Source organism: Trachurus japonicus, chromosome 10, assembly GCF_045865225.1.
Source record: "Trachurus japonicus isolate A0001 chromosome 10, Traja_1.0".
In the NCBI taxonomy this organism is placed as follows: domain Eukaryota; kingdom Metazoa; phylum Chordata; class Actinopteri; order Carangiformes; family Carangidae; genus Trachurus; species Trachurus japonicus.
In genome coordinates, this window is record NC_140916.1 from 21,589,665 (window position 1) to 21,608,382 (window position 18,718).

At 42.8% G+C, this 18,718-nt stretch overlaps 1 protein-coding gene across 1 annotated transcript; it reads right to left on the minus strand.

Annotated features, from left to right (window-relative positions):
- Window positions 1-912: 912 nt before the first annotated feature.
- atp10b (ATPase phospholipid transporting 10B) lies at window positions 913-16,844 on the minus strand. The gene is made up of 21 exons (XM_085790023.1): window positions 16,305-16,844; window positions 13,138-13,342; window positions 12,775-12,860; window positions 12,418-12,524; window positions 11,953-12,084; window positions 11,017-11,132; window positions 10,463-10,715; window positions 9,889-10,091; window positions 8,840-9,001; window positions 7,630-8,158; window positions 7,409-7,509; window positions 7,190-7,316; window positions 6,902-7,086; window positions 4,610-4,877; window positions 4,323-4,399; window positions 4,108-4,233; window positions 3,810-4,010; window positions 3,651-3,731; window positions 3,405-3,509; window positions 2,945-3,132; window positions 913-1,688 (listed from the first exon to the last, which is right to left on the minus strand). Exons 1-21 carry the CDS (start codon window positions 16,712-16,714, stop codon window positions 1,403-1,405), a joined length of 3,948 nt encoding a protein of 1,315 aa, XP_085646149.1. The 5' UTR covers window positions 16,715-16,844; the 3' UTR covers window positions 913-1,402.
- Window positions 16,845-18,718: the final 1,874 nt, after the last annotated feature.

Consider the following 18,718-nt stretch of genomic DNA (forward strand, 5'->3'; position numbering starts at 1 on the left):
TATTTATATTTTTGTTATACAATCTGTACATTATTTAACATTGTTTGTCCGGGACCATTGGCTAAAACAGATGAAGGTTTCAACGCTGGATGTATAGAGGCCAAATATCTGGTTAGGTTTTATGTTTTATTGTAATCTTCTTTTTTCTTTTTTTCTTTTTTTACAATCTATACAACTTTATTTTAAGCAAAAATGGTCCAACCCTGCCACTCTGTGTCACATTATACATTAAAACAAGTGTAAAATGTCTGCCTTGTATTTGATAATTTGTCAATTAAATGGGAAATATCCATCATACATATTAATATGATTTTCATGTATGTGTTTGTTTGATGGGGACGCCCGCGTTGAGGACTGTAGCCTCTACATGGGGCGGCCGCCTTAACCACTGCGCCACGCACCACCCCTGTAACCGTCATTTCTTTTACTTACGCTCCACATAATTCTCAATAGAAAAATGTGTTTAACAAACTAAAGTGTTGTTCAGTCTAATTCAATGAAGCCTGATTTGATCTGTTTTTCTGACTTTGTCCCATTTGACCTTTCTGCAGCTGTTTGTATTCAACACGAGAGGGCAGCAGTGATCTAACTGGAGACAGAGAGACGTTATATAAGCAGAGCTGCTACTGTATAATGAAGTATGCCAATGATAACTCAGCCCTTTTTACAAGTGGATTTGGCTTGTGCAAACTCCATTCCCATGAAAAAACCATCAGACTTTATCGCTTCGAAGCCTCCTTTTCAAATTCTTCATAATTAACCTTTTTCTTTGTTAGATGTCGCATCTCCAATGAGAGGACGTGAGGCACACACAGACAACAATTGATTGTGTTTACATGTATTTTCACAGCAAAAATTAAAGTTACACAACGCTAAACAAAGGCCCAGCCTATAAAGAAAATCATTATAGTGTCATCACTGGCAAATTGAATGGAAAGTCCGGGAACCACATGTGTTTGCCACAGTGACAGGATGCATTGTGGCTGTTTAGGGTATCTAGGTGAGAGGAATATATTAAACCAGCAAAGCATTTTGTTCTGGAAAAGTGCCACTTTTTTGGAGGGGTGGGTGGCATGACTAATTGGGTTACCACCGTGCTCTGAAAACCCATCAGGAAAGTAACAGGCTTATGTGTTCGCTATGGCAGCTTGTTATGATGAGTGTAAGGAGGAGAGGACCTACATGCTTTTTTGTCAAGCAGTTTATTAAAAAATGAACTCATCACCCTAATCAATGATTTGTCACAAGACAGAGATGAGGAGTATTTCTTCCTGATTGCATTTATGTAAGACCACCCCCAGGAAAGACACATGACGCTGGGATGTATCCACAGTATTGACAATTTACTTCATAAATAATCATCTTAATGTTGTTTCTGCCAAGTTGCAAACAAATCCGTGTTTCACGTACATACAGGCCTGTGATAGTTTTCAGTGATGGTATTCAGTGTGAATTCATCCTCCATGATATCAGAGACAGTGGGAGACTGGGGATAAATGTCCGTAGGGGTCTCCAGGGTGGGAGATGGTGGGGTAGACAGCCTGGAGTGTTTGACATGCCCTCCGCCCCTGAAGCTCCTCCACTCCTTGATCCGCTGCTCCCTGGAGGAGGGATCCAGCCGGTCCAGATGCCTGGCTTGCATGAGCGGGGAGGGGGCGATAGAGTTCCTCAGCACGTGAAACACGTACCTGGGGGAGTGAGTGTGGTGGTGAGAAAGTAGGCCAGTGAAAAATATGCGGCCCTTTGATGTAAATCAGAGCATTCCCTCTAAATATCAGCACTTTCAGACGCATCAGCAAGCGAGAGGAAGACGGAGCTGTGGTGCAGTCATTCTTGATCTTCACAATTAACATTATTTAATTACAAATCAGCCTCGACTGACTTCGACCTCCTCACCTTGTTTCTGATTTTGTATCAGCTGATGATCTGCAAGAGTCAAATGCATACTCGAAAATAATACATACGTAACATAATTACCAGGTTGAATGTGTTTAAATGGGGGTGGAACATGCCTCCAAACCTTATTCACTTGTGTCCAATGAAAATCCTATTATTTATTATCTCTCATCGTTATGACCTGGAAGTGAAGATGTATTTTCAATTGTTGTATTTGAAGGATGATAAGAAGCCTGAATGGTTAAAGTATGCAACATTTGACAACACTGATTTTCTCTATTTAAGACGTGAAGGGTCAGTGCGAGGACAGTTTTTCATTTAATTTTCTGACGTTTTAAGACCAGGACAAAAAAATAATCATGAAAATCATGTCCAGAGCTGATTCCTCAAAACACTGCCTTATATTATATCATCCCCCCTCTTTCTTATTCCTTCTTCTTTACTTTATCAACCTCCTTATTCTCTGTTTTATTTCCAATACCTGCTCAACACCCCCTCTCGTAATTCCACCCTCCAATCTCTGGTTTGTTCTGTCCCAGTTTGTTTGTTTTGTAACCGCCCTTCGTCCCATACAGTTTTGTACATGTCGAACTGTCTGTGTAACTGTCTTGTAATGTGCGTTTAAATGTGCATTAATAAAAAAAATAATAATAACAATCATGAAAGATGATTATTAGTTGCAGCCCTGATTACACAAGGTTTACTAAAAAAAAGGGCCACTATATCATTTGTTTTCTCATATTGAAACACATTTCAGTCAAATATACTGACATGTGACTGGCATGTGCTAGTGTGGCACTATTGACCAGTGTTTCGCCTTTTGTTTTTACTATTCAAAAATATTTCTAACAGGAGACAAAAGTTAGAAGTAAATAAGAGAATCAGAGATGTTTGGGAATGTTTGTTAAAAACCCAGAAAAAAGTCCTAAAGTAGCATTACCAATATTAGAAAGTACTTGAAACACTACAAAAAGGTAATATTAAAAAGTAACAACTGGAACATCACACCTCTAGGTCTCTGGCACAGCGAGGATAATACTGATCATACCTGGGCAGCAGAGCCACCACAGTGGTGATGATGCAGACAAGGTAGAACATGGGGTCGGCCATCTGGCTCTGGAGGATCCAAAAGGGGTTGGATGGGGGGTTACAGGTGATACAGATGGCGCTGTAGGCCAATGTCACAATGAAGTACAGGGCCACACTGCCCAGCATGATTACCCAGTGAACCACCGTCTATGAGAGAAATGCATGAAGTATAGCGATAAGAGTCAGTAACAGTCCCATCAGTCAAAGACATCTATCATTTCTCTACGTTTGGCGAATATATTCAAAATCTTGTGAATAATTTAGTGCAGTGCCAGTTTGTAGATGTTATACAAAGAACTGTGCAATACATTAGCCTTCAAATGCATGCTGACTGAACTATTTAATGATAAGAGTTTGGGCTCACTGGAGGTGTAGTGTGATTGTATCTAGAAATAGATATCCATCAGTTCAGTACTCACCCAGGCTTTGATCTCTATTGACAGATGCAGCAGGATGGTAAATAGAGAAATTGTGTTTAAAGGAGTTCCAAAGGTAAAAACATCAATGTCTGAATCTCGGTAAGCCTGAGGGAGAAAAACACATGTTGTCAAATTTTAGGCAGAAAGCAGATAACTCAGGGTAAAACAACTCAGAGGACCCACTACGACAGATGCATCATTCAACCACATGTAATCAAAGACAGAGAATTGAAATGTTTCTCTTACCAGGTATGGAATAAAGAAGCACACCAGACTCTGGTAGAAGGCATCGAGCATGGAAAGCCAGAAAGTTGATTTCTTGTATTCCTACAATAACACACACTTCAGTACAAAGCATAAAATTTCATGAATATGCATCGGCTAAAGTTTGCGAATGTCACTGACCCCTGCACCCTGTCCTGTCCGGTACAGTTCAGGAACGCCCAGCAGCATCTCTGCAGACACGTCTTTGTCCATTATCCCAAACATGATGGGTGGGGCAGAGGTGAAGAGGAGGTTGAAGAAAATCAGCAGCCAGTAGTCAATCATGGTGGTGCCAGAGAAGCCGCAGAGGAACTGATACCAGAACAGCAGGTTCACATAGGCCTGAGAAACACATCAAAATTAATCTGGTTAGATGATAAAATCCAGGCGATATGTTCGATAAAACAGATGATCCTCTAACAAAATCTACAAGACTCACCACATTCTTATAGAAGAAGTAAATGATCATGTTGGCGAGTCGCGTGTGGCACCAGTGTCCATGAACCAGCAGAAGTTTTTTTAGGTGTCTGAAGCGAGATATGGCATAATCACTCGCCATGACTGCCTGCAGGTGACAAAGAGGAGGCATGAAATATCTCAGACAGTAACAGGAGTAGAAGAACATTTTCTATATTGAAAGACCTCGGCTCAGACCTGCATGCCCTCCTGCCCGGATATTCCAATGCCAATATCAGCTGCTTGGATCATGTTGACATCATTTGCACCATCACCTGAAGACGCAGAGAGAATTTCAATTACAGACTAAAATGTATTAAAATCCATTACTTTTTAAGTATCAATACATATCTTACATAAAATAACCTGTTTTTTTTGTTATTCTCAAGAGGTACTACCATAAGAACTTGCAGAAAAAGCCAATATTTCACCCAGCAGTCCAAAATGAATTATGTGAATAGCTCTATATACTGTACATTTCTTACCAACAGCAAGGGTCATGACCTTGAGTTTCTCCCGCACTGTCCTCACCACTCTGCTCTTCTGTAGGGGTGTGACTCGACAGCAAAGCACAGAGCGGCAGCACTTGGCCAGCTCCATGAAGCGATCCTGCAGGTCTGACGACAGAGCCATGGTCAAGGTTCGTCCGTCGATCACCAGAGAGATGTCTTGGGTTGTGTCCACATTACGAGGGTCTTTGTTGTACCTCCTCACCTCCTCCAGAGTGCAGTCAAGGATGGACGTACAAGTGATCTGGAAAACAAACATCTGCTTAGCTGAAAGAAAAACTATTTGGCAAGAATTTTGGTAAATAAAACTGATCGAGTTATTTCTCAAACAAAAATCCAAAATCAGCAGCTTGTTCCAGCTTGTTAAATATGAAGCTTTACAGCGTTTCTTGGTCTTACGTGGCAGAAACTGAATAACCTTTGGAATTCTGGTCAATAATCAATCGATATTTAAATATATAATCTCTGCATCATGAAAATAATTGTTCATTGCACCAAAGTTTGATCGAATTTTGGCTATAGCACACAAGGAAGCCTGTGGTTTCCAAAATAAAAAACAAAATGAAAGAGGACATGTAAGGATTGCGACTTGTTGTTGATGTTACACCTCTTGAAATAAAAAAGGCAAATGAACAGTAAATGAAACGACATAAAAGTATATTCCTATACCTCCACAAATTATGGTGGTAAAAGACATTACTGTGCTGTTAAGTCGTATTCATGATGTCTGATACTTGTCTATAAGCAGTAGCCAGGCTGTGGTCCCTTCAGTCTCATCACTGTTGTCTGAAAATAGCTCCTGCCTCTTAGCCAGAACGAAAACAGACACAATGAAAAAAAATGGGGCACGGCATGTTTTTATTCATCTAATGTATCCAATGCTGGCCAAATTTCATTAGGTGTGGTAGGGCAATGATCGTGGGAGTGCATCCCTCAGGTGGCCGTCGAGTTACTGTGGTAAAAACAGTTCACTACTGACATACCAACCTCCACTCTGAATCATGAGAGAGGGGGGTATTTCCTCGGAGGGTTGAATATTAGACTGGTAATTAGATATGAAAGCATTAGATATTGTGTTGAGGGTAGCTCTCTCCATTCATCATCAAGGACTAGTCCCGTCTGTGAGGCGCGCAGCAGCCCCTTTGTTCCAGAAATCTCCCCCTGTATCCGTTAGAGCCGACGGGTAATTTCCAATTTAAGGCCTGGGATGATTAGACATGGTCAGGTTGTTATGAGGGACGCGTTCCTGTGCGACCACATCTTTAATGACCTCAGAGAAGCTGGGCCCACACCTGACGCCTTATCTTTCTCAGGTGGAAATGTGAGGGTTTGACCTTTAGTTAAAATGTAAAAGTGGTCCAAAAGATTTGGCCACTTGAAGTGAAGGGAGAAAAGCTGTGATTTGAATAAACCCCTGAACTCACTGCTTGGAAAACACATGGCTTGTCCTGATAAAACATTAAAAAATGCCGCCCTCTTAAACGAGCTGCGTGTAATACGTGATAACGTGAAATACAAATTACATCTTGTCTTAATGTGTTTAAAAAGGCCAATGTTCAGTCAGAGTTGTTGTTGCTTGTTAAGAACCAAAGCTCCAGGTCTACTCTCTTTTCACTTTTTGATCCATTTACCTGTAGTTCAAGGTGAGAAGAAATATTTTGCCACTGTCAGACCTATTAGATCTGACACAATGGTCATACTTCTCACTTATTTCCCACCACCTCTGGGTCTTTTTTATATGATATTGTGTTGTACTTGTAATTCCTGCCTAGACAATTCCCCATTTGTCAACAGACAGGTTTGGTATATTCCCAGAATACAAAACTGGTAGTGGACAACCATTCAACACTAATCCCATGTAAGAAATCTGATGCAGAAACATTTAGCTGATTCCATCAATTTGTCAAACTAAGAAATATTTTAAGTTTGGTATTTTAGGTTGAATGTTGAAGAAAAAGTCATTTGAATCACTAAACTGATATTTTACACACCAAATAATAAATAAATTAATTGATAATAAAACTGGTAATTTACTCAATAGTGAATCACTAGTTGTAGCCACAATGAATACAGAAGATCCACTCTTTGCAGTAGTGAAAAATGGCAAGTTTGATTTCATATTTTATTCAAATTAATTCTGACTGTGGTCTCATTATGAAAAATGTATCAGAGATGCACTAACATTTATCACTTCACATCCACGAGTTGGGAAAAGCAGCTCTGAATCAACCAGGCAACCTTCAGCGAGGCCGACAGCGGCCTCCTCACCTTGTTTTTGCAGCTCATGTTAATCACCAGGTCTTCTTCTTCCAGTAGCCTACAGGCATAGCCGATGTTGACAGCTGTCTCCGGCTTGTCACCAGTCAGCACCCACACTTGGATCCCTGCCTCCCGCAGTGCTAGGATGGTGTCTGGGACGCTCTCCTGGAGACGGTCCTCGATGCCCGTCGCCCCTGCAGGAGAACATATATGCAAAGTCACACACTGAGCTCGTCACACGGACATACAGTACATCGTGTTTACCATGACAATGTGTGTTGAGCTGTTGCATGGCACCTAGCAGAGAGAGATCTGTCTCGAGCTGCACAGCAGTGTCCATGATGAGCTCCCCTCTGTTGTCTATAGCAGCCAAAGCTCTCCGTCTGTTCACTGACCAGCTTTCATACATTTTGTCACTCACAACCTGCAGCACATGACAACAGAGAAATGACTCGAGCTCTTGTTGCATCAGAAAATGATGCTGATAAATGATAACATGTATGATTATGTATGCACCTTTTTTGTAAAGCAGAGTGTACGTAGCCCCTCCTTGGCATAACAGTCGAGATGATGCTGGGTATCTGCTGCTATATTCTTCTGACTCCCACTGTTGTGCTCTGGAGATATGAGACACATGTAATCATATAGTTTCACTGCATATTGTGAAGTCATCCAGTGCGACCCTATCGACAAGTCATGTAAATAATTGTAATAAATGTGTGTGAATGTATTTTCACCTGCATATGGTGTACCAAGCAGCTCCATGATGGCATAGTCTGCACCTTTAGTGTACAGCACACGCTCTCTCGTGATTGGGTGTCGCACCAAAACCGACATTCTCTTCCTATTGGAGTCAAAGGCTAAAGTGTCCAGCACCTCAAACACCAGGTCATTCCCAGATGGGAGCCTCACCGTCACACTGTCAGGGCTGCGAGCCAGCAGTGTGAAGCCATATGCCTTGGCTGCGTACACCAAGGCAGCCTCGTCTGGACTCTCTGCCTCATAGGTCAGATTATCTGAGGTCACTGCAGGCTTGTTGCACTCGGATGGGACATGGAGTGTTTGGTGCGTTTGGAGCCCATTGCTGTCTCCACTTTTTCCAGGAGGATTAAAGTGGTTGTCCTCTGTGACTGAATTCTCTGAGAAAGTACGATTTCGCTTTGGTTTGTGCCGCCAAGAGGTGAAAATATGCTGAATCCTTTTCACCGGGTTGGACATAAAATCCGGTGTGTTACTTGTCTGGCAGGAGCGTGAAAACCAGCTCACCTGAAACAGGAAATATGTACTTCACATAAGGAATTTATAGAGACATTTTGCTATAAAGACACACAATCACATCTCAAAAACAACTTTGACATATATTTCCACTCTGTTTCTTTTTGTGCTTTTACCTTTAATTACAAACTCCAGGGAAAAACACACAGACTTGGCCCATCTGCCAGAGCTCAGAACAGCACAGTCAGGAGCAGACAGCGCTCAAATTAATAAAGGCTACCCTGATCACCCCTGCAAATCTCCCTTTACTATTTAGAGAAAACTCAGAGGCTTTATAACTGGAGCTTTTAAGATGAAAGAAGAAACTTTAAGCTACATGTCTTTAAAAAAGTGTCAAGATTAATCTAAATATTTGAGCTTAATAAGAGGAATTTAAACTTTATTGTTATTTGTGTTACTGAATGAATTATATGGAGATTTCCGCTGCAGTAAAGCAGCCACCTTGCTGGACAGTGAGTGGGCTTCTAGATCTACAGACATCAGAAAATATTGAAGATAACGATTCATCAAATCTTCACAAAGGTTTTTAGATGAAGAGTTCACCACTGCTTTATACTATACGTTTGCATACTGGGAGTTTCACAGGGGCAAACACTTCGTCCATCTTTTCTCTCCTGACTGTGCCCTTCATCTCCACATCCCATCCATAGTTGCAGTAAACGGAGCGCTCACCCTCCGTCTCTGAGCTGTTGCCATGGAAACCACCACAGTGTTGCAAATGGCGAGAGCCAGAAAAAAGTCCAGGTAGGGATCTATCTGCCGGCTGCCTCCACGGCTGCTCTCTGGCCCATTAATCTGCTGAAGCAGCTTCCTGTCTGGAATCACCTGTGTTTCCTGTTGGAGGAGAAGTTAATCAGTTTGGTAATTTTAAAAAAAAAAGCTTGTGTTAATTCTCGCTTACGCTCAGCTTTCACTGATTTGATGCAACAGGGAAAGAAATAGTGTTTCAGCTTTTAACCTTTTCCACTAGTTTTCTTTGTGCACATGCAGATCTTAGATTGTGCACGTGAGATGACAGGAAGTTGCCGTTTACACAAACAGTCTGCTCTGTTTGAGGTGCAGCATGAGGGGAGCTAAAGATGGGCACGGTGCTGCCTCACAGTCTTTTTCTGTCTCAGCCTGTTTCTCCAGGACTCTGCTCTTTGCCCTGTGGACAAAAATAGACCCAGAGCTACTCTACTGTATACCAAGACTACATTGACTAATATATAGCACACGTTTACAGTTTATTTGAAATCAGTGGTCTGTGCCAAATGGTGCCCAGCATGACCATATGTCCCGTCACAGACACGGGGGCAACTTTGAGCCAAAATGGATGTGCTCATCACTGACACCTAGCAGCTCAGCCATCTGGGGCCATGATGAGGCCTTCTGACACAAGGAGGGGGAGATTTGGATAAACAAGTGGCAGGTTAAGTCCTCAAGTGTGGACTCAGAAGTGAAATGTGTTTGAAGGGTCTCTTACTGTAACTGGTGGAGGGTTAAAAGTTTTTTTTTTCTAAATTAAAATGAAAAAAACACATGATAACAACAATGCATAATTTATCCAAGCATCTTTGTCTTGGCTGTATTCTCATGAGCGATCAAGTGAGTAGTTAACTCTTTCGTCCCAGTGCTCTTCCATTGACTGCTCTCTAACATCAAGGCAAAGCCATAAACACATCCCACTCTGAATTACTGTAAATATCTGTTTTTTCCTTCTGACTGAGCGATCATCTTACCAGCGGACTACTGAAGGCCACGTTGCTCTGGGCATTTCCCAAAACCTTGCTCTTGCGTCTGCTGCCATGGTGATGTTGTCTGTCTTCAGGGTTGGTGTCCTCAGAGTCCAAGGACCATCCAGTCTCAGGGGGTCGTGGCCGCTGGTTGAAGATGACCTCCTCCTCCCCCTCCTCTGTTTCCTTAAGGACAGCTAGGCGGATAGCTGCAAGGATCCCCAAATCAATACTGATGCATATAACATGCAATATATATATACGCCCTATACTGTATATCAAGTTATGAAATGTAGGGCTGTCAAGCAATACTCTAATGTCAATTACAGTATTAGAGAGCGTTACCCAGGTGTAAGAAAGGTTTCCACAAAAACCCTCAGTGGGAGAAAATGAATGTACATTTGGAAAAGCTCAACTAAATAGATCAGGACTGCAATTACACAATGTTCTGGTGACTTCTGGACTGTGTTACTTCCATTCACCGAAGATGAAATGATAAGTTCACATATTACTGGTAGTCCCTGCTGGTGCTGGTGTATATACAGTACAGTATATAAAACATCTCAGTGTGAAGGCTTACCATTTTCTTTGTGTGAGTACTCAGTGCCCATGATGGAGCATCGACGAAACACCATCTTATTCTCTGTGAGGGTGCCGGTCTTGTCTGAGAAGATGTATTCAATCTGTCCCAGGTCCTCTGTGATGTTCAGGGCCTTACACTGCACGCAGCTGTCTGTCTCCTCGTCATACAGATCGATGTCATTGGTGATGAAGAAGATCTGACCAATCTTCACCAACTCAATGGACACGTACAATGAGATAGGAATCAAGACCTGGAGAGGAGAGGAGAGGAGAGGAGAGGAAGAAGACGGAGTGACAGGATATAGCACGTGTAAAAGAAAGAAATGGAAAGATGAGAAAAAGAAAGACTTGGGGAAAGGGAGGAGAAAGGAGGTTAAAATATATGATACAAGAAAATAAGATAATGACAAGAAAGGAGAGAATTAAAGAGGGGGAAGTTAAAGAGAGAGGAGCAATTTAATGGTCTTCAAATTAACAATAAAAACACACTCATAGTAGTCGTTGTTACTCTCTGACAAACACAAACACACACACAGACACACACTGGTCCACCTGCAGCAGGATGATCATGGTGAAGAACATGTAGAAACCAGAGAGACCGGGACTGGTGCTGTCCGGGACCAGGTAAGGAGGCGCACCAGGCACCGCCTGCAGCCACAAGGAGTGACCTGCATGTGTGAGGACAGAGGGATTAGTCACACTGACTGACGGGTAAGGATGGAAGTTATTTTTAGCAGCACACCTTTCTCTGCCTCCTCCCTTTTCTCTTGGTTGAGTTTTTAGTTTTTCCTTTATTTGTTCGAGAGGGACAGCAGCATACATTAATGAACATTTTAAAAAAGATAAAATGTAAATGCACCCAATTATAGCCAAAAGGCTCATTTCCATTGGCAGTCCCTCTGCCAGAAGGAGCATGGCAATGAGACTTATGATAGCAAATTACAGAAAGACAAATATATACACAATATTTACATTACACTTTAACCCCCACCCCTCCCACCCTGGGGCGGCAGTGGCTCAGATGGTAGAGCGGGTCGTCCAATGATCAGAGGGTTGGCGGTTCGAATCCTGCTCTGTCCCGGTTGCTGCGTTGCTGCCGTAGTGTCCTTGGGCAAGACACCTTACCCACCTTGCTCCTGATGGGTCGTGGTTCGCGCCTTGCATGGCAGCTTCCGCCATCAGTGTGTGAATGTGTGTGTGAATGGGTGAATGTGATGTGTACTGTAAAGCGCTTTGGGTATCGTTCAGATGGAAAAGCACTATATAAAATACCGTACAGACCATTTACCCTTACGCACATACACACAAACACCCTCCAATCCATAACCAGTACTCTCTTTACCCCACAGCAACAACAGGTGTTGGTATTTGGGAATGTAGTCAAAGTGGATGAGTTTTTATTATTATTGATAATTACACATTTCCTTATAAAAGGTTATTATGAACCAGCCTGTGTGTTATGGTGAAGTTATGCAGTTGATCACTGACCTATTGCTCCGACGAGACACATGGCAATGAGGAGGATGACGCAGAACAAGACGTCAGTGTTCAGCCTCCGCTCTAGTTTGCTGCGTTTGTACCTTGGCCCATTGTTGTTGAGCATGGACTTGGTTTCATGGCCTTTAGGGTGGTATAAGAAGATGGGATCAGAAGGTATTTCGTATAGTCCGGGAGGATCATGGGAAATTGATTCTTGTGTCTAAAAAGTGCTAATTGTTTGTCAGTTAAAGCAAGGACAATAAAACAGGACACTGAGCACATGTCACACTAACCAAAATACACATAGTAAAAGTAAAAATGTCATAACATAATGTGTAACTAACTGGATGTTTAAATGACTAATAGTCATGCATTTGGATTCATGGCCTCAAGTCAAGGCCGTGGCCCTGAACACACCGGACAACATGAGCTCAAAGTTGTAGCAGCGAAGTGAGACAGATGGAGAAAACATACCTGCATACACCACAAAGCCAACAGCGTGGTCTGTGTTTCTCACAGTGCAGCCGCGAAGCAGCAGACTCTCAATCCCAGCGCCCACCTTCTCCTCATCAGGTTTCTCTCTGCAGTAGGAGAAAGTGAGAAACCCCCTTTGTACTGTCAGATCTTGTTAGATATTCATTACTTCTTATATACACCTCATTAGCAATTCTCCTGCTTTACACCCATACCTGGACAGCATGGGCAGACCATCTGTAAGACCTGTGGAGCCTCAGGAAATCGATTATAGTCTATTACAGCCCCAATAATGCCTCCGGTAGGCTCAAAGAAACTGTTTGGGAAAACCATGTGATCTGTGTATTTGGTACTCACACATAACACTTGAAATGATTCAGATTGTTGTTGGGCTTCTCACACACTACGACCCCTTTGAAGCTTCCAGGATCAAATTCAGGATCCTGTGGAAGTGGAAGATGTATAAAGTCACTATAGGATGAACGTAAGTTTAACTTTGAGAATGACATAATCATTACTTCATGTCATTTGTGGTATTTCAGCCAACATGTTTGTCTGTCATCACTAATTATGACATTTAACAATGACAAGCAGTTACTGTAAGTGAAGTCAGGACATGCCACAGTTTTACTGGTAGGATATGAAGTTTCAATGTCACTCAAAAGAGGGTTAGGCAGTCCAGAGAGAATGAGGAAAGACGATGTAGTAAATTTTCCCCACCGTGATGCACAGGCCCGAGACGACCCTCCTCTGCTTCAGGTTGGTCTCTCCATCCAGGTTGGCTGTCTCTATGAGACAAACGCCCTTGGGGTCGGACGTGTGCAGGAGCAGGAGGTCTGCGGGGACAATCTCATTGCCGACCACCCTCACAAAATCCCCCACACGTACATCCTTCCATCTCTTCTCAATGAACTGTTTCTCTTTCCTGAAATCAGAGAGCCATTGCCTGCAATATTATTCAAAGAGACTTGTGTGGATGGTTAATATTATATTTCATATATATTAATTGTCATATTACATCATGGGTGTATTTTGTTTATGATTGTGTGCTAATTAAGAGCAAGACACAACACTAACCGTCATTACCAAGGCTAAGCTGTTCCCAGAACCCTACATGCCTTTTGCTTTGAACCTGTACGTCAAGCTGCCAGCCACTGGCGACAGAGAGCTGCAGGTATGCTGTCCTACATGTAGGACCTGATCGGGTGGTGGCTGCAATACCTCATCCAAGAGAAACATCTAGCAAAGCCAAGGGGTGGGGTGGGGGCATGTTTATTTTTAGTGTTGTGTTTATATTGTCACATTGCACAAATACTCTTGACTCTCTCGGGAAAGTTTTACAGTTTGTAGGCTATACATTTTCTGCGTTTCAGGCCACCCTGTTGTTTTTAAATTGAGCTGATAACATAAAGACCGGAAACTGAGGGAAACAGCTGGCGTGGCTGTCCTGTGGTAACAAAATCCACCCACCAGCTTGTCTAAAGCAAACTCATTAACACATAATATCAAATCATATTAATCTATGTAAATACTGACGTGTAAAAATGGCGGTCTGTTGTTTTAAAGGGTGGTTGTTCGGGTGGTTCTGTTCAGAGCCAACAAATAGTCAACAACATCAGTCAAACGGTGAATTGTCACTTTAACACTGATGTTTGTACAGATCTATGCAGAAACAGGACATTAATGGAGTTGATTTATGTTCAGGAGCAGGGCCACCTCAACCACACCCTAATCACTGGTCAAACACCTGGTCAACCCCTTCTTCCTCCGTCTGCCTTAGATTTCTCGGCCCACCCTCCCTTCGTCCCCTTCTAACCACATTCTTCTCTCAGATCGTCCTTACTCTCGTCCTCTCATCCTTCTCTCCCTTCCCCATCCCTCTCTATTTAACCAGCGCATCCCCTTCCAGGTATTACTGGTACTATGAGCCTCCCAGACCAGCAGCACAGACAGTGTACATACATCCTCATTTCAACTTTACCACTCTGTAGGCCTACAATATCAATTCATCCTTCCTCAACACTTTTATTCCATCCATTAAAACGTTTAACCGCACACTGTTGTGGCGTGGTCCTTGCTAGTGAAGTGTTAGTTACTGTAAAGGTGCTTTAGAAGACTCATGTTAACCTTTACACGTTCACATGGAATGTAGTCAGATGAGAAAAAGAAACACAGCCTCCCATTCTGCCATTGAATCATTATTGTGTCTGAGTATAGCCTAGCTGAACACAAATGACATCTTAAATGATAAAAAAAGACCTGATGGGCCTCTGTGATAGACTGTAGTATTTCCCACAGAAGACAATTCCTCAAAGATAAAGTGACACATTGCGTAGATGGTGTTGATAAAGGGTGCGATGTGAGTCACATTCATACATCATGAAGATGAATTGAACTCTGAGCGTTTTGAAACAACAGACAGGAGCAGCCTGTGAGGTGTGGTGACTGGTTTCAATGCTGTGAAGGGAGCAGACAACAAAACTCAACATGTTTAACAACACCACATTACAACTCGGTGTTCACGCTGCATTGATTAAAACAGCCGGCGTCTTTAGTGTTCGGTGCGTTTGAGCTCAGGTGGATTGACAAGAGTTTGAGATTGAGAGGCGATAGGTAGGATGACCCTGAAGATAAGGCATGCTCAAACACACACTTCACACCTCTGTGGAAACAACATGTGGGTGATAGGCGATGGGAATTAAAGGCGTGTGTCTGCGAAGGTCTGATGAATTAAAGCTAAATCCCTCTCATCTGACTGCATTCCCTGTGAGCTTTTACATGAACTGCAAGCATGAGTGGCAGATTTAACAGCACTCTGTCTTCATTGGTGTTCAAATTGGTTTCAGATGGATAAACTTCACCTAGACAGAGGGAAAGAGGCGCACGTAGCCTACGTGTGTGTGTGAAAGCCTAAAACGTTATTCTTGAGTTTCTTCCGAAAACATTTGTACACTTCAAAGGAATCCCACCCAATCGATTTTGTTCTAATCTTTACAAGCCGAAAACGAATCTTTAGCAAACCCCCCTCCTCCTCCCCCCAACCACCACCACAACTCGGCGAGCCATGAGAGACCACGAGGGCCCGCTCACCATGACTCAACTGCTGTTTATCCGATTGCGTGAGGCAGAGACGACTAGTGTCCACTAACAGGCCCAGAGGGACTGGCGTGCTCTCTGAAGTGTCCGGATGCTGCGTCTGGAGTCTGCACTTCAGGCCACCTGGACCCTATCACCACACACACACACACACACACACACACACACACACATTCCTACACATAAACATACACACATGAGGCATGCTTTTCCCTGAGCTGAGGCTGCATTTCCCAACATCCCCGCTGACCCTTGTTGGGAACTTTGGAAGCGAGCAGCTGCTGGTTAATGATAAGAATTCATCATCAGAGGTGTCTCCACTCTCACATCCCCTCCTCCCACTCCCACTCCCAGCAGTGAAAGGGTTGAAAATGACAGTGTTTATCCTCCTTCGTGAATTATTCATTTTTCACCAGTAATTCAAAAATAGATAACCGCTAACCTTACTGTCTTTGCTGATGCAACTCCCAGATTAGGGTTTCATCACATGTGCACAGTGTGATGGTGAGAGATATTGTTGTGCAGCTCTTCAAAAGAGGAATAATCTCCCACACATTTTCTATTTCTAAGTCAAAAATTCCCACGGGGTGCTGAAACGCAGAGGAGGTAAAACACACACAATCGCAGAGATCTACACACTCTACACAGACATCAACACACTGGATGATAAGAATCACAAACACAGATGTGGAGGTTCCACTAATGCACCACGAGTGCTTCCGCTCGTCACATCATGCATGTTGTAGCACACTGCATCCAGGACGTGACTGTCTCTATGTAGAGCCGTTTACCTGCTGTAGATGAAGCACGGCGTGTTGTTGAGCTTCCTGTCCGACTGGTACCTCCTGAAGTCCTCCCAGGCGTCCTTCAGGGCCGTCAGACACATGATGACACAGATGGGGATCAGAGCGACCTCGGGCTGGAAGGCGTTCACCACTGGGACAAAGTTCAGAATAGCCAGACCCACAAAGTAGATGTTGGCCAGACGGTGAAACTGCTCAAAGAGGTTCATGGGGATGAAGAGGAGGAGGGTGTATTTGGTGGTCTTGATGGCGTTGCCGGGGAAGTAGCGGTTGGGTTGCTTCACCTTCTCCAGCCCCTCATAAGGCAGGTTGGACGCCAGGTTGCGCAGGTCCTTCTCTCTCGCCCTCTGACCTCTCAGGGCGTCCCCGACCATGGCCAGGGGGCTCCTCCACGTCATGGCTGCCTCCCTTTTTTTTTCTCCTCTCACCAACTTTTCCTTTCCATCCTCGCAGTACCGACAGTCTGAGTTAATAAAAAGTCTCTCCACAGGTCCATCCTCTCCTGCAGTGATTCTCTGTGAGTGTGTGTGGCCTAACGCCAGGTACAACCACTGACAGGCAGCACACCTTTTTTTTTTTTTGAGTCCGCCCTCTGCATTGACAGGTGTGTTTGCATTCTTCACATTGAGGCTGATCAGGTCTCATTGAGGCAGGCCGGGAATAAGGTGGGTGGCTGATGAGAGTCAGAAATTTGGCTGTGAGCGCTTCAGTGACTTAGCACATTTTAGTTTTACTGTCAATAATCTAATCACAACTACAGTAACACATTTTCAACCTTAGAAATGATCCCTCACATTTCAGAATTTTGATTCACTGACACCTTTGTGGTTAAGCATTAATAGTTCACACAGTGATGACGTGCTTTCAAATTAAACACTAAAAAACACATCAATACATATAAACAAAGACAGTGCTCAAATGAGCCAACAATCCATATATTTGCAAAGCAGAAAACTGGTGCAGTGGGTCATAAAGAGATGTGAACTGACAACACAACACCGAGCAGAGCGCCGCAACTGCTCAGGGCGAAAACATGTATGAAGAGTCTGCAGAATCTGAGTGAACACAGCAGAGGGGACTCACACACCCTATACAGGAGTGCAGAGACAGAGAATACAGCACAATGTTAACACACAGAGAAGGAGAAGAATCAGCATCATTCTTTCAGATGCATGTAAGAAACATCCCCACCCACCACCCCAATCCATAGAGAGGTCAGAGGTCAGCCGCAGAAGCCTGGAATGAAGGTGGGCAGTGAATATTTCTCGCCAACATTTCCATGTTGTGTGGAGCTAAAATTGTGATTGTTCAGAGATGGGTGGGTAAATGTGTTTACATGTATGTGAATGAGATTCCTCCATATGACGGACTGCAACAAAGCAGCCTCTTGCACAGATGGCATGCATGTAGGATGCCTTCCACTTCCTCATGTTGACATATGTTGTCTTTTCCAGAGCAGGCTGCCGAACCTGTTTAAACAGGCCAGATTTTCACTGGGTCAGTCATCACTTGTGCTTAAATTTAAATTTCTGACACACTTATAGCCTGAGGAATGAAACCACATACATCGGGGTAAAAATTAAAATGAAGCATGTTGGAAAATTGTTTTCTGAAGTATAGATGAATTGATATCTATAATCTATAAGGGTGTAAATCATTTTTCCTTACAATTGCTAAAACAATGTGAAATGTTTGTGAAAGTCCTTCATGCTTTTCTCAAAACTGTTCAAACAAAAATCTTTTTTTAAACAATTCACAAAACCTCTGACTCCTCTTGTAAAATAAAAAACACCTCAAAACAGTCAATCAAAAACACCACTGAGTGTTCATTACACGTCACCTTAAAAAAAATGAATATCACAGTGTTCAGAGTCTGTAGCTCCCGACATGCTTATTATTTAATAGAATAGAAGAAAGGCTGCACGATATGCCAAAAAAATGCGGGGGGGGGGGTTGTTTTCGTGTGGATCAGCATTGATAACATTATCAAGAATTGTACCTCCTGCATTTGGATGATTTTGTGATTAATTGTCAAGTCCAAGAAAGAAAGCATTGATTTCTGAAAATAATGTGATAATAATGTCCTGAAAATTCTGCACTCAAAGTACCTTTAAGGAAACGAATGTCTAGATCCAGAATAATCTGTATGAGACAAAAGGTAAAATGGAAAAACAAAGACAAATGAAAATACATTACATCTATGTATCTATGTATCTATGTATCTATGTATCTATCTAGACATCCCCAACCTGTGTACTCTGACCTACTTTATGTTGATTTCATCACAACATAAAAGCAAAAACTGTGACTTTTTCTTTATTATGTAATAGTTTAAACTGTGACATTTTGTGCTGCGATCATGTTTAACTTCTGCTGCCTGTGGTCACCAGTTATTACTTATC

Bases quoted from the DNA above. Each gene is read 5' to 3' on its own strand.
- atp10b (XM_085790023.1), bottom strand. From the start codon at position 16,714: ATGACGTGGAGGAGCCCCCTGGCCATGGTCGGGGACGCCCTGAGAGGT. The intron at 11,133-11,952 runs GTCAGTGATCAA...TCACACATGCAG, and splicing joins GTGTCTCGTCGGAGCAATAG to GTCACTCCTTGTGGCTGCAG. The intron at 9,002-9,888 runs GTAAGATGATCG...CTCCTCCAACAG, and splicing joins TGGCCTTCAGTAGTCCGCTG to GAAACACAGGTGATTCCAGA.